Source organism: Aptenodytes patagonicus, chromosome 2, assembly GCF_965638725.1.
Source record: "Aptenodytes patagonicus chromosome 2, bAptPat1.pri.cur, whole genome shotgun sequence".
NCBI lineage: Eukaryota > Metazoa > Chordata > Aves > Sphenisciformes > Spheniscidae > Aptenodytes > Aptenodytes patagonicus.
Window position 1 is genome coordinate 94,337,943 of NC_134950.1, and position 23,759 is coordinate 94,361,701.

Sequence of the window (23,759 nt, forward strand, 5' to 3'; positions counted from 1 at the left end):
AACTGAAGGGAAACGTTGCTCCCCTGCCAAAGGAGACTGACAACAAAAGTGGTATTTACAGGCCCTTCTTGAACATCAGGTTGGACTGGTTTCAATAAAGGAGTTTTAACAAAAGAGAAGTTTTCTTCTTTTGTACCATTACTTCGATGAGAAAAGGTTGCTTATTTTGAGCATCTGAGTTTAGGGCTTCTTTTACTTTTCAAAACATCAATGAAAACATCTGTTGTAAAAGCCCCATCGTAGTGAGACCCACAGGCCATCTCTGTAATGCTGCGATCACTGCAGTTTGTGGTAGAGCTCTACCTGTCTCAGTGAAATTACATATTCATCTAAACTATTTATAAATATAAACTGAATCAGGCCTGGGATGTTAATGAACTGGCAGCTCCTGGAGGCCCGAGCAGGTGCGAGGCTCTCTGTGCTAGCAATGCAGGGTAAGAGAAAGGAGAGGACCGTGCAGGCTTTGCTGGTGAGTTTGTGGGAGCCGGTGGGTGTAGTGGAAGGGCAGGTCAGAGGAGGAGGTCGTGCTCCCGGCAGGCCAGAGGGGAGCCAGGATGGCAGAGACGCAGGTGCCCAGTGGAGAATTCAGAGCAATGAAGGGCCTGGAAGTGGAGGGTAGGGGGCTTGAACATGATGGAAACAGAGGCAGCCTACTGACAAAGACCCAAAGAGGAGAGGGGCGAGCGGAGTCTCTGTCTTTTTCCAACAGCAGCTCCATTTGTAATCCCCTCACTGATTCATTTTTGTTTAGGCAGACTCTTGGTGACGTTGAGTGGACTTGGTAGGAGCTTGTCTAGCATGAGGGCTTAGGAAAGGCAGCACGAGCATGTCTGGAATCACGCTGGTTATGTTATTACATTGTTAATATTTTGTTTGTTTTATGAGATAGCATACATATGTTAGCTTGTCATTACCTTCCTCTCTGTGTGTTTGATTTATTAGTAAAGAACCATCATAAAATTATCAAGCTATCCTGTGAACAACAGCTGGCTTTAGTAAACACTTAGTCATCTTGGGTTTAAGTAAAAACAGACTTGAATTCAGCCCTGCATTAAGAATAATAGATGGTATGATATCCTTCAGCAGAGACTGCTGAGCTTGGCTGTCAGTTTAGTAGGAGCCAGTATCTACCAGCGTTCAGGGCAGACTCTCCTCTGCCTGAGGGGGTAGGAACAGCATCTCTGAGCAAGTTAGTGAAAAGACTGGGCCATGAGACACTGTGAAGTTGGTTGCATGTGCCTCTGCCTGCCACATATTCAAACTGGATTTACAAGTGAGGTTTTAAATTGTTGTGACAAAAGCAAAAAGAAAAGCAAAGGAATAGAGAAATAGGGGATCTCACCCTTGCAGAGTTTTACTCCTGAAATGTACCACTGATACCTGGTGGCATAGCAATGAACAAACCTACCTGATTATGCAGAAATCAATCCTTGCTTCTGTAAACACAGTCCTCATCACTTTCTCTAGTCCCACCTGACGACAATTTTGAACAATGCTGACCCTGCAGAAGTGCTGGATGCCAGGCAGTAAGACCAACATCTCTTTTATCCTAGGTGGACTCTGTATGGCAACACTGAGCAACCCTGCAATCACTTTAGACATACACAGTCCTATTCTGTTCCCTTACGGCTGTGAGCAAGGTGATCCATTCACTACAGCTAATTTGGAAGGACAGTACCCGCTTTTGTGCGCTGCTGGTGATGGTCAGATATTTTGGATGATGTGCCTATTTGTCATCCACCCTGTCCCAGCTACGAGCAAATGCCACCTCTTAGTTCTAATGGCTGAGCTGTCTGACAAATATTTGGCTGTCCCCAGCCTCGTTCTGCAAAATAATCCAATCATTCTTAGTTACTGGTAGGTGGTGCAATAGGTGGCCATGGATACAATTGGATAAGGCGGTGGATTGTGTTTACATACTGCTTAATCACCTGCCTTCCCATCCTTCCTTCTTTAGAGAGGTGCTGCTCTTTGCTTTATTAATGGTAGGATTGTTTTTTAATTTTCCCTAACTGGCTCGTTTTACAGAACTGGATTAAGCAGAGAGCAATGGAAAAGGCAGAACGGTGGGGAGGGAAGAGGGGGAATGGGAGAGAGGTAAAGAGGGAGTGATAATCAGCTGGGGTGTGTAATCTCTCTTCTGGCTTCAGCAGCAGCTGGAACAGTTTCCAGATCACAGGCTCCACAGGGACTTTCTGTGCTCTGCAAAATACAGGGATCGCTCTCCTCTGAAGCAAAATTTCTGCTTTCCTGCCTTTTACTGCCATCCTGAAATACCTCCACTGCCTCATACAGGAGGTTAGTTTGTTTCTGCTTTGGGTTGGAGTTATAATATTGTGTAGCCTGCAGACACTTCATGCTTTGTCAGCGCTGCCAAATGTCTCCCAGCCATTTTCCACCGAGTGCAGCGTGACCCTATCACCACATGGCTGAGAGGAGTAGCATGTATTACTTGTCATTTTAAGTTATTTTCTCACTACTACCACCCAGGGAAATCAGCAGTTCTACAATAAGGGTCTTTAAAAGTCTTGAGGTTTTCCTCAAATTCACCTTTTTAAGTAGTCCGTGATAATTCTGTTGTGAAATGACTCTGTAACTCCATTTTCAGTCCTATTCCTTCCCCTTATAAAGAAAGGGAGTAAAATAATACTTCACTGATTTCCTCCAAATTAAACAGTTTAGAGATTCTATACTATTAACCCGCGAATACTCACCTGGAGAGTTGGAAAATCCTTTTTGTTGCCATCGTAAAGTGGTGTTGAACTTTCTGCAGTTGCCTACAGGTTGCTGTAACTTCAGTCTCCTGCCATTTCTACAGGCTTTGCCATAGGACTAATAACTATTAGCAGTTTGAGGCTGTTTCCCACAGTAAAAACACCCCAGCAGTGGGAGCTGTGTTTTTTGTTTGAACCCTCTGTCCCTCCTGTGCAGGTATCGCACTGCAATCGCAACTCACTGGCTGCTTTAGTAGGAGTCTGCAATGAAACTGCTGTTTGCCACGTGTGTTTTAAGATCCATTCAGCCTCAGTCTATAACCGTTCTTCTGATTCCTTCATTTTGCCTACAAATACTAACGGGTCCCTTATGCGTTATTTAAATTCTCTCCAGATTGGCTGTGTTCTGTGACTTGTTCATATTCCAGCCAAATAGGCAGGAATTGTTTCATTTTCTTTTTTTCATCTGTCTGCAACAGTTTCTGCCGTCCTTGGTGGTTGTGAGGGTAGATGCTTTCTGCAGAATCTCAGCAGATGGGTTGTTCGTTGCTTGGGCAATGCAGCCAGTCAGCGCCTTCATCTGCTGTTATACTTGGGAATGCTCTTCTTCCCCTCAGGACTGATGCCTTTACCTAAATATGTTCTTGGTAGAGGTATTCCAGTTTTTGAGTGAGCTATAATACATTAGAGTTATAATTCTCTCTCTGACTTTGTCTATAAAAGTGGTACGTTTTCTCCAGACAAGACATTTTCATCTTGTTTTGCCCCATTTTCTCCCTTACTGACAGCAATAGGAGGTTTTTCGTGCCCTTCCAATTCAGAATGCTGTTTAATTTTGCTTTCATTTAGCCTCTGAAGTTGCTGTCTGCTCTACAATGTTCCCTGGGTAGGATACTGCCCTGGGCACTGTTGTGGTTTTGCTCTCTCTACAACTCTGAGGAACATGTGGAATCAAAGCAGGCACAGCTGATTTCTAAATACCTGCACACCACCTCGGATGGCTTATGGGCATGACATTAACGCCTGCGTGTTACAGCAACCATTTTAGGAATCCATTACAATTCCTTTGCAAAACTAGAGAGACCTCATGATGAAGATGAAGAGATAACTGGTAAGTGCAGGAGAGCAAGACAAGGCAGATCATCAGAGGGCAGTCCTGTAAGAGCAGAAGGTTCCTCAAAGAGGTGAGACAGTGGTAGGAGGGATTTGCTCAGGCAAGAGGTCTTCGCCCACTCCAGTCATCTAAAATCCACCTTTCGTCATTGGATATCCTAGCCGTTTATTCAGTTTTCAGGTGAGGACTCCCCTCAGCCCCTATCAGAAGTCAGATACATCAGCCAGTAGTAAGGGTACCATGCTTGGAATGTCTTCTCTGGTAGGAGAGTGCCATTGCAACTGAATGTGGGGTCTCCACCACACTGGCTTTTGATGACAAGGGTAGCCACTCTGGAATGCAATTAATTTGGTTCCATCCTGGCAGCACCCTGGGTTTTGTGCACATGTGCACCAGTGAGGAGGAGCGGTGATGGGTGGCTGGGCAGCAGCCCCTGCAAAGCCTGGGAGGAGTCCCACCACATGCCATTCGCTGGGTGCTGCCTGCATGGTGAGGTGCCACAGGAGAACGTCTGTCTATAAAGGGGAAATAAAGAGATCCCAGGTCTTTTCCCTCCACCCAAACCCCCTTCTTGTTAAATGAAGTGCATTATTAGGAAACCTGCATTTCTGGAGTCCAATTCAAAGTGAGTCATCAAAGCTGTAGGGGATAATTTCTGAAGTTCGTAACCCTTTGGAAATCTCCCAGAAGTGTGATTTCCCAAAAGCAGCTTAGGAAGGGCGGTTCAAGAAGTCTGAAGATATTTGCCATTCATATTACATGTTTAGCTCAGGTAAGTTAGTAAAGCTGAGAAATACTCTCTTAACAATGAGGCTACTTAACATGTTATAGCAAAAAATTGCCTGAGTAGTTTGACAAATGGGTGGTTTATGCCTGCTGTTAAAAAGATCTGCCACTGATTTGGCTTTCAAGCTGGACTTTTTTCCTCCTTTCTCACACTGTGACAATAGTCGAGCCCACTTTAGAGGATGAGCCATTTAATGGTAATAGGGAAAACGTGGAGAATAGCACCTAGGAAATTTTGGGGTTATGGCACAGGTCCATATGAGGCACATGCGCACCTGTGAAGTACATGGGACCCTGTCAGTCATCACACATGTGAGGGCATTGAGCAGTACAGAGAAGGGGTAGATGTGAGGCTGTCCAATATGTTGGTATGACAAGCAGCCAGAGTCTCCAGTGGTTGTGTTTGTGTGACGGTGCCCCTGATTTGTTCAGGTGAGAAACCCAGAAGTGATAATAACAGGTTGATTTTATTTCATTTCCCAGATGCAGTGAAAGGACATGTGTCAAAGCCAGGTAATGCTGAATGCTCTGGTCTTAGGAGGTGGATTGGTAGACTCAGATTTCTTGGTCATTATTACAGGCCTCTGTGTATTCCAGAGACATTAAAACTATACCAATCGATCGGAGTTAAAAAATCTACCTCTTCTTATGCCTGATGCTGACTCTGTTAAATGACAGTGACTAGTCCTCAAGGCAAAAGTAAAGATGTTTAAAAGCAACCTGTTACTGTTAGTGCAATATGCTGTGTCTTCACCATAGCAGATGGCACACTCGAGGCCATGGGCTCCGTTAGGAGCCTGCTTGCATGAAAGCCTCTTCTACTCTTCACTGTAAGACTCCCTGTTTTGAGAAGAACTGCCTGGCAGGAGGAAGCATCCATTTGAAACAGGACAGCCACTGCTTCTCCAGTGCAGCGGGTGGGAAGTTGGAAAACTGAAGTGGGGAATGGACAAGGCTTTGGCTTCACTGGTCTTCAGCTTCTCACCTAGGATGGTATTATTCCAAGCGATTTTTCAGTATTTAGTATGTGTCTTCATGCAGAGGTTGTTACCTCATTACCAATGTATTTTCAAGGCAGCAGCTCACATAGAAATTATCTTGTATTTCCTGGTGGGGGAATCACGATTCTCATGGCTCAGAGATTATTTTTGTGTGTGATTAAAAGGTACTTGTGACTTGAGTTTGGTTTATACAGAAGAATGATTTCTTCATCTAGTTCAAGGAGCTCTATAAAGATCATAGAAGAGTCAAAATCTTTGCCTGAAGGTGCCAGCAGTTTGTGTAGTGTAGCAAAAAATAATGACATGGAAGCAGAGGTACTGCCTACCAGTAAAAGCAGAATTCCCATGTGTATGTTTTTTATCACTTGTAAGTTTGTATCAGAAATACATTCACTGACTATTTTACATTGCTGGGGGGAATAAAAGGGTGTGTATTGAAGCATCACCACGCATGCTGTTGCCTCAAGGTCTCTGTCATGCATGATGCATTCTCCCGCGTACCGATGTGGAGGTACTGGGAGCATCCACAGTACCGTGCTCAGGTGGCAAAGCCCATGGCTGATTTCTGGCTGTTAGTGAAATGAATTCATCGCAAAGCTCAAATAACTTAATTATGTTGATAAATGGATGGTGATCAGGTCTTACACAAAACCAAGATATCTTGTCATAATAAAGCTCTGCAAAGTATCTTAAGAACATGAGAAAGAGACACTGAGTAAGAAATGTGGTTTAGGCATATGCAAAGTTTTGTATCTTGGTATCGGCTGATTGAAGTTGAGAATTATGTCTTGACATCAAATGAAATGTGATGGGGTGATAAAGGACCTCTAACTAAAAGTTTGGGGCTGCTTCATGAGGCCATTAATTACAAAAATTTTTGCAGTAGGGAAAAAAAATCAAAGAGTTTTATTAGGTGAATAAAAAGAATTTGAAAGTTAGCTAGGAAAACATTCCAAGGGTAGGACTGCTACAGTATAAAGAAGGAATTTAACTAAGTACAACTCATTAAAAAGGAGTCAGATGTCTATAAAAAACATTAATTTCTTGCTGCATTTGACATTTCTGTTAAAATATATTATATTTATAAATATAATTGCTTATTGCTTAATTTCTGCAGGTTTCTAAAGTAAATTTAAATAATTTCTGAAAGTGTTTTTTTTTCCATTGGTCTATACTGAAGTTTTAGCCTCTGGAGTATCTCACATTATTCTGTTATCATCACGTGGGCTTTTATTCTGTCTCTATTACTTAGGGTCTAGCAATACTCTGTATTAAAGAATATGTTTAAGTCTGGAAAGTGTATTTTTGAAGACACAATACCAACTTGTGTAGGTACAGACACCTTTTTGCTTTGGTATATTTTGCGGGGTCACAATGCAACCTTTCATATTTAACCTTTTGTGGAATTAAAATGAAAACTTCATTGAAAGCTTTTGGCTTGTATGTATAGGGAAAATGACTGTAGTGCCATTAACCTCGTTGTGCATATTCAAGTCATTAAAGAAAGGGGAAAAAATAAGGTGGAGACATAATTTCCACTAAGAAATATTGATTCCTATAAATTCAGAAATTATAGACTGGAAAAAGTCACGTCACCAAAATTCAGGAAGAATAATACATAAATAAATAAAATCCCATTAGGGATTAAGTTAAAAAGACCCTTAAGAAAGCACTGCTAACAGACTGAAGGAAGAAGAGTGTTATGAAGAGTAGTTGGGTGGGATGGATGTCATTAACAAACTACCACACCTTTCGGGTGAGATTTTCAGAAGATTGTGATGGCCTTGGGTGTTCACGACCTGTGGGCTCTTGGAGCAGCTGGCTCGACTGCCTGGGGTTGGACATCACGGGGGCGCGTGCCTCTGACAAACTACAGGGAGGTCTTTGTGCCTCCCGTGGTGTGCAGCCAGCCGGGAGAGATGCGTTGACTTCCGTCAGCTCCAGAGAACCTGGGACAATCCCACCCTTTACGGGGAAGAAATAATGAGCGAAAGTTTGTGTTTTCATTGCCAGGTCAAGATTTGACAAGTTGAAGTCACGTGTCGCTACAAATAGCAAAACATGGAGAAAACTGGGATGCTCATGTATAGACTACTTACGGGTCTACAAATAGTCCAGTATCTAGTCCTTATATTTGTATTTCTTATTCTAGTGCACTACTGACCCTGTATGTATTGTAAAGAGCTACATTTATTGATTCTGAAGGATACCAGTAAACGTTTCATTTGTGTTCTTTTTTTTGTCTTATTTAAATTTGTATGAGCTCTGCATCTGCTATTAAAATGTAAGAGCTCAGAAATAGTGCTTGAATAAACACTGTAGTAATTTATGTAACGCCCTGGCAGTTTCAGTTATTCGGCATCGTCCAGTGTTCCGCTAGATGGATTTTCAAAAGCTGGCTTCTGTATTTCACACCTGCAAACTACAGCAATATTTAGTAGGAAGCTCTGTGTGCCTGCAATTAATTCTGAATGCAGAAGTGAAATCTGGCCCCATGCATCAAAGAGCTTGGAGGCCGTTTCTGTGGTTATTTGCTCAGCTGACTGTATTTGATCAGAGCTGATGTCCTCAGTGGTATGGTGAGGTTGACATACTTACAGGAATCCGATTGCATTACAAATTGCGGTCACATTGCAGAATGAATAAGTCCGAGGCTTTTCCCTACTTCTTGTATTGCTTTTCGCCATTAAAAAAACAGAGTGAGCATTGGTTGATTCTCTGTGATCCATCTGGAATAGTGACATTTATATTTAAGTTCCGTGTGAACAAGGCTCCAATTTATATTTCAAGGGTACTTACCTAGTTGTATTTAGGCCTTTTTCTTTTTGTAGCTTGCAACTTCCTGGGACCAACTGCATCCCAAATAGTTGTCAGTCTCAGTTCTTATGCTCATATTACAGTTTCTTTGTCCCTTGCAGATCAAGATTTTCTGAACAAGTCCTGCTGAAATCCTTCCATGCAGTTTCATCCAGTTTTCCTCAACTCTTTTTGCTTCTCATGGAGTTTCCTTTCCCTTGAACTCAGTGTTTATAGCAGACACACATTGCTTTAATTTCATGCCTATTTTCTATATAGCCTGATGAAATTAAAACCAAAAAAATAAAGCATAAAAAATGCAGAGGGCTTACCAGAACAAATGTTTAGTAATGGGACCGATTCATGCCCAGAGTACAATAAGAATAAGCAGTGGGACTGCTTGCACGGTTAAGACACTCAAAATTAAATGCCTGGCCCTGTCTATTTTGTTGAAATATGTATTATGCTGTTTCAGCTGGTAGCTCAAAGACCAAAAGTGGTCTCTCTGGAAAATATTTGGAGGTATCTGCGTTTTTCACACCCTGTGGATCTATTACTAATAATGATAGTGCCAGTTTCATAGTACTGTGAGAGGAAGAAGGCAGGTGGAAAAGGAGCACTGAGCAACAGCAGACACCATGGTTTACTGTGGTCACTGTCCTACTACAAGTCTAGGAGTGGCTGATGAAAAAACACACTGCAAACGGCATAGGAATATGAGTAAATAGCCGTAAAGATAACTGTGATAGCAGAGTTGTTATGAGGAGCTGTCCTGGTATAAAGCACCTCTAGATGTCACTGTAACATTGTAAAATGTAGATAAGAGAACGCTACAAAGCTGACGTTATTGTTTATACGCTCCGATTCCTGGTAACTGTTTTGGTCAGCCTGTAATAAATTATTGGATCAATAAAAATGCTGTTACCAGATGTTGATTAACAGCAAAAAACTTTTTGAAATCTGTCACTAAGACTGTTACTGACCATTTTACTAGAATATTAAATATTCCTAGCTTTGGTTTAACTAACCTAGTTTTTAACAGCAAAAGCTAGTGCAGGGCAACAGCTCATTTCTGGATGTTTTTTTCTTTTAGTCCTGAGGCTCAGTCCTGACCTTTTCAGGGCTGTGTTTATGCCAACACTGATGTTGCTTACAACTGAGATCATTTCTCTTGCTTTACACTGGTACCAATCTGATCAGCTTGGTAGTGATTAAAATAAGGACCATCATTTATAGGAAAAGTGTGAGTCGGAACACAGAGTACTTGGATTTGACCAAAAAAATCAGGCTGCAATTTCATGAGGAACAATACAACATGAACACTGTATACACTAATACATCAATTGCCTTCTCACAGGTCATCAAAGAGAAGTCACATTTGAATGAGACGGGAACAAAAAAGAAGAAGCCACCAGATTCAACAGGTTAGAATATTTTTTTTCTGATCAGTTTCTGGTTCCTAAGGGTACAACTGCACAGAAATAGCCATTACTGTCCTGAGCAGCTCCAGTGAAGTTGGTTGGGTTACATGTGTGCTCATCAGCATAAGTGAGAATTGTCCAAGCAACACCAACCTACTTTTCACATGCCTGTGCACATGGTGGCAAACTGCTCAAAAAAGTGCTTTGCATGAGAAGTTTATTAACCTTGACTTGGCTGACAATAAATTTGAGTGAGAAAAACATTTTCCAGTGCTGTGTCTGAAAGGAAGAGTTTGTGACCCGTGATATCCCTGTTTTAAAGAAGTAGTCTGCTCAGACATTTACACTGACCTTGAAAGTGGGAGAGGAAAGCAAGTGCCTAGTTCAAAATGCAACAGAAGTTATGCTAAGTGCGCAGCCCTACTTTACTATTGTTACTGACTATCAGAGAATTACTGACAGATTCCTTGGTAATCTGTTTACTTTACAGAGGGGGCCATCCAGAAGAACCAGTCCTGCTCTCAGGAAGAAGTTGATAAGCTCAACAAGGAAAATGCCGAGAGGGAAAGTTCTGTTCTGCTGCAAATGGATCCTCCCAAATTTCATACTGAAGAGCCAGAGGAGAAAGGAGAAAGTTTGGCTTTCGAAAGCTATTACAAATACAGGAGAAGCTCTGTTCAGAAATCCTTCACTACAGAAAAGCAGCAAGAAGAAGATGCTGTTGATGATGCTTGTCAAAGGATAACTGGGCAAGAGAGAGAGAGTGAGTCCCCAGGAGGTGGGGAGAGGAAGGAGGAACATCATGTGTCTGGAGATGAAAGACAAGAGGAGAGGGAGAATGAAGGGGAGGGAAATGCTAATAAGAGTGAAAAAGAAGTTGAGGAACCACCAGATCCTTCCCAAAATGAAGATGAGGCAGGACAAAGCCATGATCAAGAGGCACAAGAGGGAAGGTAAGGTCTGAAGCTCAGGCCGCACATTCTTAAGAGACCCGTGCTTTAGAAGAATGTGTAGTTCCAGTTTCAAGTCAAAGTGGCTGGTTAATATAAATATTGGTGAAAATCCAGCCCAATAGAAAAGTGTAAAATGAGTTTATCTCTCTGATCTTAGCTCTAAGCTGAAATTTTACCCTTAAAAAAGACAGGCAAACAATCTACCATACGCGGTACTAGCAGTGTGCTTTGGTTGTTTGCTTGGGAAATAGGTTAGGAACATGTGAATTATGTTAGACTATTCTTCATCTCTGAGGAGAATTCTTCCATTGTTATGTTTACATACTGCAGCATCATATAACCTATGAGCAAAGTAAGGTTAGATTAGGCCATGTACCAACTGGGAATTAAGTTACTGAAAAATGTAGTAACTTGGGTGATAACATAAAACTGTGAAACTTTGCTCAGTTTATCAGTTTATTAACTGATAAATTTGTTTACTATAATTCTTTCTTTGCTGCATTGATATATAGCCCTTCAGGGATAAAGTAGTTTAAGCTCTCAGGAACCTATACGAACAGAGTGAAATCGCAATGCTTTACCATTGCTTTAAAGGTTGGATTGATAGCCAAATGTTAAATTTGGAAGAACTCAGGCGAGGATTTCAGTAATGGATAAACATTATACTGTCATGATTAACTTAGGGGTCATTCTTATTTCTCAAAATGAATATTAAAACAGTTTGGTTTACACCATGAAGCAAAATAACCTAATGTTATTTGAATGCAATATATGTGTAGGCATTTTTCATCTATATTTCTAAATTTGCTCTGCTTTAAGTGTACCCTGCTCTAATGCCATGTTTTGTCCTTGCAGGTGTAAAGGCTGCGAAAAAGGTACAGGAAATTATAGTTCAGTGACTGAGCAGACCTGCCAATTTGAGCATAGTGGTAGCAGCAAGCATCGAGTGAATGATGAAGGCCTAATCAAAGATGACAACAAAAAGAGCAGGCTAGATGCAGAAAGTGCTGATGGCATATGTAAAATTAAAAAAAGCTCTTACAGGAAGAGATCAAATTCCTAAAGGCAAAGCATTTGATTCCACTGGTGATGATCAGAGAGAGACATCCATAGAAGAGAATGATTTCATGATTGTAATTAGCAGGGGGAAAAGGTGTGCATGGTAGCTCTGACGGGAAGCAGTTGTTCACGGGCCACATCCTAAGCTGATGGGAAATAACACGTTTCTGTTTGCTTCCATCTTAGAGGCTTCTGTTCTGGCAGAAATTAGTTGCAACTAATTTGCTTCTGCCACAACTACTCCACTAATACTATCCTCTTTCCCTCTTGTTTTAACAACGGAGCTAAAACTCCTAAGTATAGAGTGGTGGGAGAAATTATATCATGTGTGGCAAAATTGATTGACCTGTGGAAGTGCTGAGAACATGTGTTAACACAGAACCTGCAGTGCTCTGGATGTAGCCTGCAAAACCAACTTGCTCATATTCGTACCATTGCAATCTGAAGTGAGAACAACTGCAGCCTATAAAATAAAGAAATACAGATTTTTGTGTGGAAGCCTGACTGATGCTGTTGAACAGTCAGATAAATGGTGCTCAGCCACTGAACTCTGAAGCAGTGCTTACTGGGGTGAAGCGGAGATTTCTAATATTAGACCTCCAGCTTGAGAATTTCAGTGCCTATCCCTGTATATGAAATGATGGCACATGAGAGGATGGCCTGAAGGATTTGAAGATATATGTGTGTGCAATTGCCTGCATAGGACTCAGAATGAATTTCTTTGCTTTGGGAATGGGGGGAGAGTGGGAAAGGGAAACATTTATTAAATGTTTGTGCTAGGCTCTTGTAGCAGGAAACAGGAGATAATGTACTAAAACTTTAAACTCCGTAACCTGTCCTGAGCTCTGGCAGATTGTTAGGGATGACATTAAGGTTAGAGTGTCTCTCTTGGAGCATCTTTGATCTGTAATGGGAGGTCGTTCTTGAATAGGGAGAAATCCCCTCTGGTGTGCAGGGAAAGAAAAATAGAGGGTCTGTCACTGGGAAAATCTTGAAGGCTAAAACTTAGGCATAGCTTTAAAGAGGCACTCTGGCCTCTTTAAAAGACACTTCCTTGCCCAAAGTTTGGTAACATTTGGGAGCTGAGCTTTCAGAAAGACATTTTCTTCTGTCACTTATGTGCTGGGGCCCTTGGAGTTTGTGTTGTTAGAGTCAAATTCTGCCTTTAGGGTAGAGGTTTTCTTGACACTTTGTGGGTCTGGGTAAGACGCAAAGGCCCATACTTAAGGATGTGCAATTCAAACTCTTCAGAATCCCAAGTAGGTGGCAAACTTCCAGAAGCCCCAGCTTTTCACAATTCCTTGACCATGAACTAACTTCCTGACCACGTAAGTTATTAACACTGTCAAAAGAGAAATCTAGATACACAGCTGGTGTCCTGGAAAAATGGACATTCACTGTGAATAAGGACAATCTACTGCTACATTAATGACCAAAGTGTTCCTGCCAGCTACATGCTGTCATGGGTTTTTTTGTTTGTGTTTTTAATCATTTTCACTGGAGTAATGAACGGTTTTAAAATTGCTCAACAAGCCTCACACAAAAGGGAGCCGGCATTCCAAATCAGAGAGCTCATGTTGAAAGGCTGGGGCTCTAGCCCTCCCAAACAGTTGAAGAAGTATTTGTCACCTTGGTCAGCCAAAGGTCACTCTTGGGAATATCAATCAAATGAAAAACAACGTGGGTATGAAATTGAAGTCGCAACACCCTGCAAAAAATCCAAAGAGAAATTAGGCATGCAGGGCTGGTCTCCAGCAGGGATTTTGACATCAGGATGGCAGAATGGTCCAGCATGTGGAGGTCCAGACAATAATACCAGAGACCTGCATTTGTGCTGAAACTCCATAGCTGCTGCAGTGTGATGTTGGGAACCCATCCCTTCTCTGTGCCCCTTTTTACCTTTTATCTGCCATCTTTTTTTAAGGACAGAAATTCTTCAGAGCAGCACGTGACAGTTACCATGTGTCCTACCACACCGGGTCCTGAGCCATACTGGAAATCCCAGGTGCTGCCTGCCAGGGTGAAACTCCCTCATGTGCACAAGCTCTAAATGTGATCTTTAAAGGTGATGACCACACTGTGGAGAATGACAAGTTGTGTCGATCAGTAGAGAAAGGGATTCTTCACTATGAAGAGCAAAAGCTGGGAAATAGCCTCTTTTAGCTGGGCCTGTCTCTCTTCCTACCCCACTGGAGAGTTACAGTACATACTCACCTATTAACAGTCACGAAGGGGGAAAAAAAATTTCAGAGAAAAAGCTGAATTCCTTCCAAACAAATTGCTGAGGCCCTTTGTGGGCATGAAGCTACGTTGATTTAGTCTAGCGGTCTTCACTTTGCCTCTTGCTGCTGTTGTGCAGAAGATGCTAACTTAATAAAGGAGTCCTTGTCTTAGTAGTGTAGCTCCCCAGCAACACCCTGTTTTCTGAGCCAGAGCTCCTGGAATAAAACCCTTTTTAAATAACAGAGAAAGACCTACCTATAAAACTTACAGTAGGTGTACTCAGTTCTTAAATGAACTTATCTGGGGAAAAGTGGGACTAAAATACGAGATAGACAAGCACTGCATGTGACCACTCATATTCTATCTGTCTGTTTTGTCTTTTGTAGATGATAGTCCTACTCCACCAGCACCATTTGATCACCGGATTGTCTCAGCCAAAAGGGTGGGGATCAGCAGTTATTATAATGTCAGCGAGAATGAAATCCTGGGAGGGTAAGTCAGGTGAACCCAATCAACATGGAAAGCAAGGCACAAATTTACAGCCAAGCACCTCAGGAGGTGCATGGAAGCAACATGCCTCACTAGAGCTGAAGTCTAAGCCCTAACAGTGCTTTAGAGAAGGATGAAAACAGGAGGCTGATTTTACTGTGTGAGTGAATTTTGGCTTAAGGTTTGACACCGGCAGACTTGGCTTGTATTTGGTATTGTTCTAGGTCAGCCAGCTGTCTTCAGGTTTTATGACAGGGCTCCTAGGATGCTGTAATACTTTACCTCACATTGCAGCCAGCAGGACGTAGAGACATGTTGTAGCCTTCTTTCTCTCAGTGGATCCCATCCCTGAAAACACATGCATGTTTTCAGATAGATCAGCAGCCTAATCTGACAGGCCATGTAGTTACTTGATCTCTCATGCTGACATTGTTTAGGAGAGAGTAATATTGTAGTTTTTGATGGCAGCATGGTCTTGGGTAAGGCTTTGTTTCATCATGAAATCACAGCGCTCCCTTGGAGGAGACTGATGAGATGGAGAGGGGCAGATTGTGCACATAAGTGAGTTATTATCCTTACAGTATGTTGACTTCCCCAGGATTAGTCATTGCGTGTGAGGTGAGTATAATGAATCATACAAGTGGGATAATATCAGCTAGAACAGTGTGTGATTTTGGTGTGTCTAAATGAGTAGCAGCAAGTCTAATCTACACAACAAAATAGCAGCAATAGAGCAACTGAAATGGAACCCAGTAGGGAGAGGATAATTTCTGTTGTCTGTAACCTAGTTTACATTCAGGGCCCGACACCAGTACCACTGGATGATTTTTTTTTTCTTTCCTTTTTTTCCCTAGAGGGCGATTTGGTCAAGTGCACAAATGTGAAGAGAAAGCAACAGGTCTCAAGCTAGCAGCCAAAATTATAAAAGCAAAAGATCCTAAACAGAAGGTTGGTAGAGTGTGATATTAGTCTTTTGTTCCCCAATGGATCCCACACTGTTCTTCAGCTACACAACAGACCATGGCCAAGTGGCTCACAAGCCATCACACTCATAGGACCTGCTGGATTACCATCGGCTCTAGTTCTATTTCCCTTCTCCTTCAGAACAACTCATCAAAGTCCTCTTTTTGGGTTTTCTCTCTTTTTTTTTTTTTTTTTAAATCTTAATTTTTCCAACTCCTTTTTCAGCTCTTTGTGTTTCTTTGGCTTTACTTTTTTGCTTTCTGCTGTTAATTCTCTTAGTGTTTTCTTTAACGGTAAAAACATTTGTCAGGCCTGTGAGATAGCGTATTCCCTCCCAAGCACACTGTAGCCTTTGCTGCAATGTCTTGATGTCACTGTGAAGGATGCTGATAACAGGCATGATCTGGGCTCCTGACATCAATACAAATACAGATAAGAAGAATTAGTCTGGCCTGTTTTGCAAACCTCATGGCCATCTGCGTAACATCCTTTGTATGACAGCAGTGTCATTAATGGCATTCAGGGGTGGGATTTGTCTCGGCTAACTGGGGTTGCTAAGGTATAGCTGCGGCCAAGCTGATCATCAAGAATCCCCTTATAGTCAATGGAGAGAGACTGGCACCACCAGAGAATGATTCAGGCCATCCTAAACTGCATGTCTAAAATAGTTGGGCTGAATGGAGGTACCAGTCTCTGTCCCCTGACTGCAAAGGGAGGTTTTGAGGACTATCCTGGACTTCTCTTACACAGCTTGATTTTGTATACCTACAGCTGGTAGAACCAAGTCCTATTCTGCTTCTCTCTTTTCTTTACATCCCTGTGAACCCACCACTTGTCCATGTGGGCTCTCTCCTTCCTTTTCCCCCTAAATAGCTTATTACTGAAGCAGTCCCCCACTCGAGCTCTGAGTTCAGTCTAGTAGCTCCTATAGTCTTGACATCTACCACTGCAGGAGCAATCAAAGGAAAACCCTGGGTTTGGTTGCCACGAGTGAAAACATGAAGATAATATAGATGTCTGGTTCAAACTATGTCCTGTTTCATGTAGCTTTCTTAGAGAAAAGGTTTCTGTAACAATACTTATGACTCTTTACAGGATGAAGTAAAGAATGAAATCAATGTCATGAACCAGCTGAATCACGTGAACCTCATCCAGCTATATGATGCCTTTGAATCAAAAAATGACATTGTACTAGTCATGGAATAGTGAGTGTGTTCTTTTTTTTTCCCTTTCTGTCTTTACCACTTTTGCTAGAATTGTCCATTTCCTTCTTACTTTCTCCTGAAATTAGAAATAGAGCTTCTTACAGGTGGAAAGAACATATGAAAGATGTTCTCAGGAAAAAAAAAAAAAAAAAGGAATTTAAGAGACAAGTTTTCCCATGCAGCAATTTATGCATTTTTTTCTGTGATGTGCCACATTCCTGGTGCTGTAAAGCCACTGCTCCATTTGAAGTTAGAGCTGTGTTATATATCTTCTCTTTAATTTCAAGTTTTAACTTGTGTCAGCTAGAACCAGACCTCTCAGAATATCTCCAGTTCTGTGAGGCAAACGAGAAGACATCTTACACCAAAGAGGAGCCAGCTGTAGGTGTTGTGCCTAATCCTTATACTGGGTGCCTGAATGGATAAACCTGTGTTTTATGCTGGGTTATCAGGCTAATTAGGCACAAAATAGCTGCCTTAAAGTCAGGTTACACAGATGTTGTCTTAAGGAAGCCAAAAAGGGCTTAACTAAAACATTAAAAGGCATGGCAGAATGTTCAAAGTTATGTGAGTTTTGCTATTCTGGACATTCTCAGATAGTCCTCTGAATTTGGTCTACGTGATTAGCTATCACAAAAGGTAAATGTCTGTGTAGCTATGAACGAGTAAGCTGGGGGCATTCTGAAATGTGATGAGATATTAAGAAGTCATTTTTGTTGACTTTAGATAGTTTCAAATTCAAATTTTGGATCCTGTCCCTCTTAAACTCTGAGGGAGGAGACCGCGGATTTAAATGCAGATTCTCCAGCATGTTGTCTTGGTTTTCCATGTGACTTCATTAATTTCACTGGTACAAACTGATGACTCAAGGCAGCATAAGGTTCAAATTTCAAGACTTTCGTACTTATCAATGGATGGGAGACTGGACTCTCAGACTTTGAAGAAGTTCAGGCCAGTATGCATCAGAACCCACTTCTTGGAGAGTTCAGATCAGAGTACAAGCTCATGTTGTAGACCCACCTTATTGAACTTGACTGTGAATTATTAAAATAGTCAATAGCATAAATTCTGTATTACTCTAACTTCATGGGATTGGATTTGGACTTGGTCAGCACTTTATTGTCTTTCTCTCATCAGTGTGGAAGGAGGAGAGTTATTTGATCGAATTATTGATGAAAACTGCAATTTGACAGAGATGGATACTATCTTGTTCATAAAACAGATCTGCGAGGGAATTCAGTACATGCACCAAATGTACATTCTTCATTTGGATCTCAAGGTAGAGAATTTAGATGTATGTTTTGTGCAATGACAGCTGTGGAAATTCTTATTCTTAATGGTAGACCATACAGCTTAGCAGATTCCCATGGCAGAAACAATGAAGGGCCTTATTCTGCTTTCCTTAGACCAATGTGTATTTACTTTAACCACACTGAGATCAGTTAAATTACTACAGGAGTAAGTAAATTAGATGAGAATTGTGATCATATATCATAAGCCTCATAGTGCTTGAATTTTCCACAGACTGATTTTACAGAAAGCCAGCAGCTGACTACAAATATCTTGCTATTTTCAATTTTTATATTTGAATCTCAAGATATTGTGCAAATATTATTTAATTCAACTGCACAAGATCTCTGTTTTACACATCAGCCATGGCGTAGCAATTATCCCCATTTTTTATGATGCAGAAAACAAGGCTTGAGTGAGTGGAACTAAATTCAAGGGTCATTCAGGATCAATGGAAACCCTGTACATCTTTCTGAGGACTACACCACACTGTCATGGTCATGAAAAGGCATCAATAGATAGCCAGCTTAAGGGAAAATACATTAAAATGTACTTGCTAAAATAAAAGAAATAAAAATAGTCAGTGGCTGATGTAACAAATAAGTACGTCTGTGTTGGGTTAGGCAATAGCTGCTAGTGCAGCTGAATGCCCAGAGAAGGGTGGCAGATTCTCTGCTACGTACTTAGTTATCTGAACTATTCAGCTATATACACAAAAAGTCCCCTCACTTCTTTTTAAAAACAAATCCACCAATTGCACATTCTTACTCTGGTTCACTGCTAATGGTTAACTGTCACCCCTTAGAAAACATTTGTTGTAAAGGTATTTTTCATTAAACTGTACATTTGAGCTGGCTCTTTCTACCTTAACCCAAGTTTTTATCAAATAATAGACTTGTTTCTTACCTCTGTTTAGTGCAGGAATAAAACGGGATGGTGTCTTTAGTTTTATGACTGGCTATAAAGCTTCCTAGTAATCCCTGAGCTTTGCAACAAAGCAAAAAGAAACAAAAAGTGCCCAAGATGGTTTTCTCTTTGGTGAGATTTTTATTACGGCTGCTGTTTTTGGCTTGTAATAACTGAGTTAATATAGTACATCTTTAATGTTGTTAGCATATATATTATTGCAGTGGTTAAGCAAATGAGCAGATGCTTGTTGGGACCTGCTTCAGTTGCTAATCAATGACCAGACTCACTTTTCTCTTTCTTTATAAATGTTCAGTTACCCAGAAACCTGTCAAGCAGAAGTTTGCACGGTTCTCTGGGACATGTTAATTATGTTCTTGGAGATGGCACAGTTTTAATATGAGGTCAAACTGCTGACAAAAAGATACATATACAATCCAAGAAATTCTTCCCAGGGACCTCTTTTCATGTGCTTGCCAGCTATAGCTTCTCCCTTCTGTTTTGCTTGTTCATAGATTGCTGACAGTAACAAATGAGTTTGGAGAAGAAAGCTTGAAATTGAAAAAAAATCATCCTGACCATAATCATCCAGGACCTCAGAAACTATGGACATACAGTGTTTAAAAGTCCTATGGTGTTTAAAAGTCCTACATGTAAAATGAATTAGTAATGGTGACAAAGGTTAACTAATGTTTTAAGTGTCGAGGGCTGTTTTGTTTCAAAGAGGACTCAATGAGAAAGAAGACGGAGTAGCTATAAAACTGCTGGCAGTGAATACGAGACTGTATTTTAGGTATTTACATTTCAAAGACAATTGACCAAATTCTGTTCTCAGTCCCTTCTGTATGAATTTGGAGTAATTCTAGGAAGTTAATGTATTCCTGCCAGGGAAGTGAAGAACAGCATTTGGCCCTATGAAAATCCAGAGGGATTTAACCTGTGAATCCTACCTTCTGCTAAAATATCTGAGAAAAGCATAAAGTTGATGTGGCTAGCTTAATATATCAGTGTTCAATCAGACAGTTACTGCCAGAACATTCGTGAACTCAAACTTAAAGCTGTAAGGTAAGCTTCAAAGCCCAACAAATTCGTGTTTTTTTGTTTTTTTGTTTTTTTTAAAATCAGTGTCAGTTTATTAAGGTCTGTAAAATCACATCCTGAACCCCCTCTTTGGAAGTTTGCATTCTCTGTCCCCCTCCCCCTAATGAGTTCTTTATCTGAACTGCTGCCTTATGTCAAATTGAAAAGCCAAGGAGAAGAAAAAGCAGTTGCAAGACACAGAACACACGACCCCAACTGCTGTGTGATAGCAGGGTGGGGTACCCATGCAGAGAAATCTGAACAAGGAGGAATGCAAAAGGTGCTTATGAGATGATTGCTGTGTCTTTAGTGTTTTTCTCCCTACACTTTGCTAAAAGTCCAGTTTTTCATACTTGTTTCTTGTTGAAGTGTTTTTTGGTTTCTCTTGGCAGCCTGAGAATATCCTGTGTGTGAACCGAAGAGCAAATCAAATAAAAATTATTGATTTTGGATTGGCAAGAAGGTATGTGCGTGTGTTCTTGCTGATCATAAATTAATTAGGAAACAATGAAAAAAGTATTACATCTCTACAATGACATGTTAGACACATAATGGTCTCCTACTGTTCTTCAGACAAATTTAATGTAGCTCTTTTAACCAGGGATATCTTTTAATAAGGCATGTTTGGAGCTGAGTAAAAAAGATTTGTTCTGAAGTCTTTTTTCAGGTAGAAGGTTGAAAGAGGGCTGATTCTGACTGAGCATGCACATAAGTAGATTGGAACAGCTAAAATGGACAAAACCAGTGGTATATCTTGTCTGGTCTCTTGTCTCCGATGTTACAAGATTCTTCAAAAGAGAGTGTAAGAGACCATCAAGGGCTGTTACAGTATATCCCATGCTATATCACTTTCTAGTTTAATTAAGTACCATAACCTCAGTGAAGGATTTACTGGTTAAAAATTCCATACCTATGATATGGAGAAGTCCCCAAAGGCTGATAACAGCTGCTCTGAGGAGTCCTTGAAATCTGAATGTCTTCCTTTGTATAGCAGTTGGGTTTTGCCCTGAAGTATGATATAAAGCTTGCAAACATTTTTCACTCTATATATGGGTATATTTACTTTTACTTTGTACCTCTGTCTGTCCTTGTTTTCCTACTGAATTTCCTGTATGCTTCTGAAATCCCTCTAATTGCTAAACAGCTTATGATACAACTTTAATTAGAGCTGTAATTGATGTTCTCTGTTAATGTTTCCATTTCCTAGATATAAACCCAGGGAAAAACTTCGAGTTAACTTTGGGACTCCAGAATTTCTTGCTCCTGAAGTTGTGAATTATGAGTTTGTCTCCTTTCCTACAGACATGTGGAGTGTAGGTGTCATCGCTTATATGCTGTAAGTAGGATTCAGTCTCTGCTTTGTAAGCTGTTCCTAGGCTGAACTGTGTCAGTCATCCAAATTTGTTGTTACACTGGAAGGTTGACAAAATCTGTACCCAAAATAGAAAAATGTAAGCTTCTTTCCAAATTCCATATTCAGTAATCTCTCCCCTTTTCCAGTCACCATGAACTTGTCTTCTTTTTTTCATTGCACATTTCTCATGAGCGTTTGAGCATCACACTTCCAGAATAATGTAGACTGCTTGGTAAGTTGCCAGTAAGTATGTGCAAGAGTGGTCGGAGGTCTAGAAAATATGACCTACCATGAACGACAGTAATGCTTGGTTTGTTAGGGAGGAAGGGTGATTATTTAAACATGCAAATAGAAGAGAGAATGGGAATGGTCTGGAGATTTTCTTAGACAATAACATGTTGCAAATTAGGCCAGGAGTAACAGAACAGTCATAGGTGGCACACTGGAGATCGTGTACAGGAAGGGGAAAAGACAGGAGGATTGAACATATTTTTTTTTTTACTTTAGCCTCAGTGGATTGTCTCCTTTTTTGGGTGATGATGACAATGAGACCCTCAACAATATCCTGTCCTGTAGCTGGGATTTTGAAGATGAGGAGTTTCGAGGTGTTTCTGATCAGGCCAAAGATTTCATCTCAAAGCTTCTCATCAAGGAAAAATGGTATATAATCCCTGTATCTTTGAAATGTGTGTTCCATGCCATTATGTCACAGTTGTGTCACTTGTACTGCTCCATTGCAGAACTATCATGACTTATCAAAGTGTTTTATGTCCCCGTAGAATATTATAATGCCACTTCATTGTTGTTGTTCATTATGTCCATAAAATGATCTGAAGTTACCTGAATGTATTTTTGCTGTGAAACTGAACTTAACTTTATGGATTAGCCGCCATCTGGCGCAGTGTCCTGAGAGGACAGCATTGCATGATGGCAGAACACATGACCTGTAGGAGATAATTGTCGAATTGTAAGATTCTAAGAAAAACACTTAACAGCATTCTGGTTTTCCTTTAGCTGGAGAATAAGTGCAACTGCTGCCTTAAAACACCCGTGGTTATCAGACCACAAGCTCCACTGCAGACTCCAGGTCCCTAAATTTAAATATCCTTGTGCATTGTGGATCTGCTGTTGCCTTCTTGTGTTGCCACGTCACTATTTGCTTTGACGTTTTTCTTATCTGTTTTTGAGTCCTCCTTGCTGCTGCCTCTGTGAGCCACGTGTGTCCCTTTGCTTTTGTTTAGCTGTTTTAATTTGCATGCTCACACTTGCTCATCGGTTTTTGCATGTCTGAGAAGAAATATATGGTCATGCAGTTGCTGTGTGTTGCGGAGTGGATCCATTTCTTAGCAAAATGAGACTATTTACAAAATGAGCACTGAATTACCATATGAAAAGAGTTTTCCAGCTGGGAATGGTTCTGCTTCCTGCTTTGAAAGCCCTTCCAGGCTCTCCTGAAGTCCCCTATGAGTGCTGTTAGGTTTCATCCTACCTCTTCCCAAGGGATACCTTTCCCAACAGAGCCTGGAACCTCAGCCAGTGGACATCTTTGTACTTAAGCACCTTCTTGCCCTTCGAGGGTAGCCAGCTTAGTGGCCAACACAAAAGAAGCAGTTGTTTGTTCACATGAACAATTCCACTGAGCTGAGTTGGAGGATCAACAAGATTTTAAACCATTTCGAATATTCCTTTGTTGTCAGTGAGTTTGGGAGAGTCACGCTGTTGATGAGCTTGCTGTTGGCTAAATCTAAGTGAGTCCACTCTGTGGTTCAGTGGTTCATGAGGGGATAATTTTAAGCAGGTTTCAGAATTTTTACAGCATTTGAAGTGCAATATTCGCTTCCTCCTATGCAGGCAAAGCACATCTATGTTAAATAAAATGACTGCTGTATTGCCTAGGATGTATATGTCAAGGTGCCTTTTGAACTACAGCCATCGTTAAGAATTGAGACCATATTATTAATTAATAAAATAATCTTATTAAAATAAGAGCAAAGATTATGATGATAAGAAAGCAGTAGTAGCTCTGCTGATGAGATGGTGTGGGTTCTGAGCAGGATGGACTGAGTAGTGTCGACAGCTCTGTCCTTGCAAGATGTTCCTGTTATACAGAGTAAGGATAACAAGAAGTAGTATAAAATGGGAAATATTTACAATCAAATAAATTATTATAATTTTCATTGAACTTTAGTTTTCGTGATAATCTCCCAGAACAGCAATGCCCGTGAGATGATTAGAAGATTTATAAGTGTGCATACACGTTAAAAATAAGAGAATTTGTCAGAGGTAAGTGTCTCTTTAGAGGGTTTCATAGGATACAATTTGACTCCTTTAGTTGGGCTCCAGTGAAGATCCAATTCTGCAACCTGGGGAACAGGCTGTCTTTTCCAAATGCTACAAGAACACAG

General features: G+C 40.9%; 1 protein-coding gene across 5 annotated transcripts in view; it reads left to right on the top strand.

Annotated features, from left to right (window-relative positions):
* MYLK4 (myosin light chain kinase family member 4) overlaps positions 1-23,759 on the top strand; it is an 82,874-nt gene that overhangs the window by 53,500 nt on the left and 5,615 nt on the right. For 4 of the 5 annotated variants that reach the window (XM_076330445.1, XM_076330447.1, XM_076330449.1 and 1 more), the window contains 11 exons: positions 9,769-9,835; positions 10,323-10,785; positions 11,641-11,660; positions 14,454-14,559; positions 15,411-15,504; positions 16,615-16,724; positions 17,862-18,003; positions 20,393-20,463; positions 21,208-21,336; positions 21,862-22,014; positions 22,369-22,441. In XM_076330445.1, the coding sequence (XP_076186560.1) occupies positions 9,769-9,835; positions 10,323-10,785; positions 11,641-11,660; positions 14,454-14,559; positions 15,411-15,504; positions 16,615-16,724; positions 17,862-18,003; positions 20,393-20,463; positions 21,208-21,336; positions 21,862-22,014; positions 22,369-22,441 (1,428 nt within the window). Of the gene's footprint in view, positions 1-9,768; positions 9,836-10,322; positions 10,786-11,640; positions 11,661-14,453; positions 14,560-15,410; positions 15,505-16,614; positions 16,725-17,861; positions 18,004-19,435; positions 19,883-20,392; positions 20,464-21,207; positions 21,337-21,861; positions 22,015-22,368; positions 22,442-23,759 lie in introns of those variants that run through there. The other variant, XM_076330448.1, reaches the window with a different exon arrangement.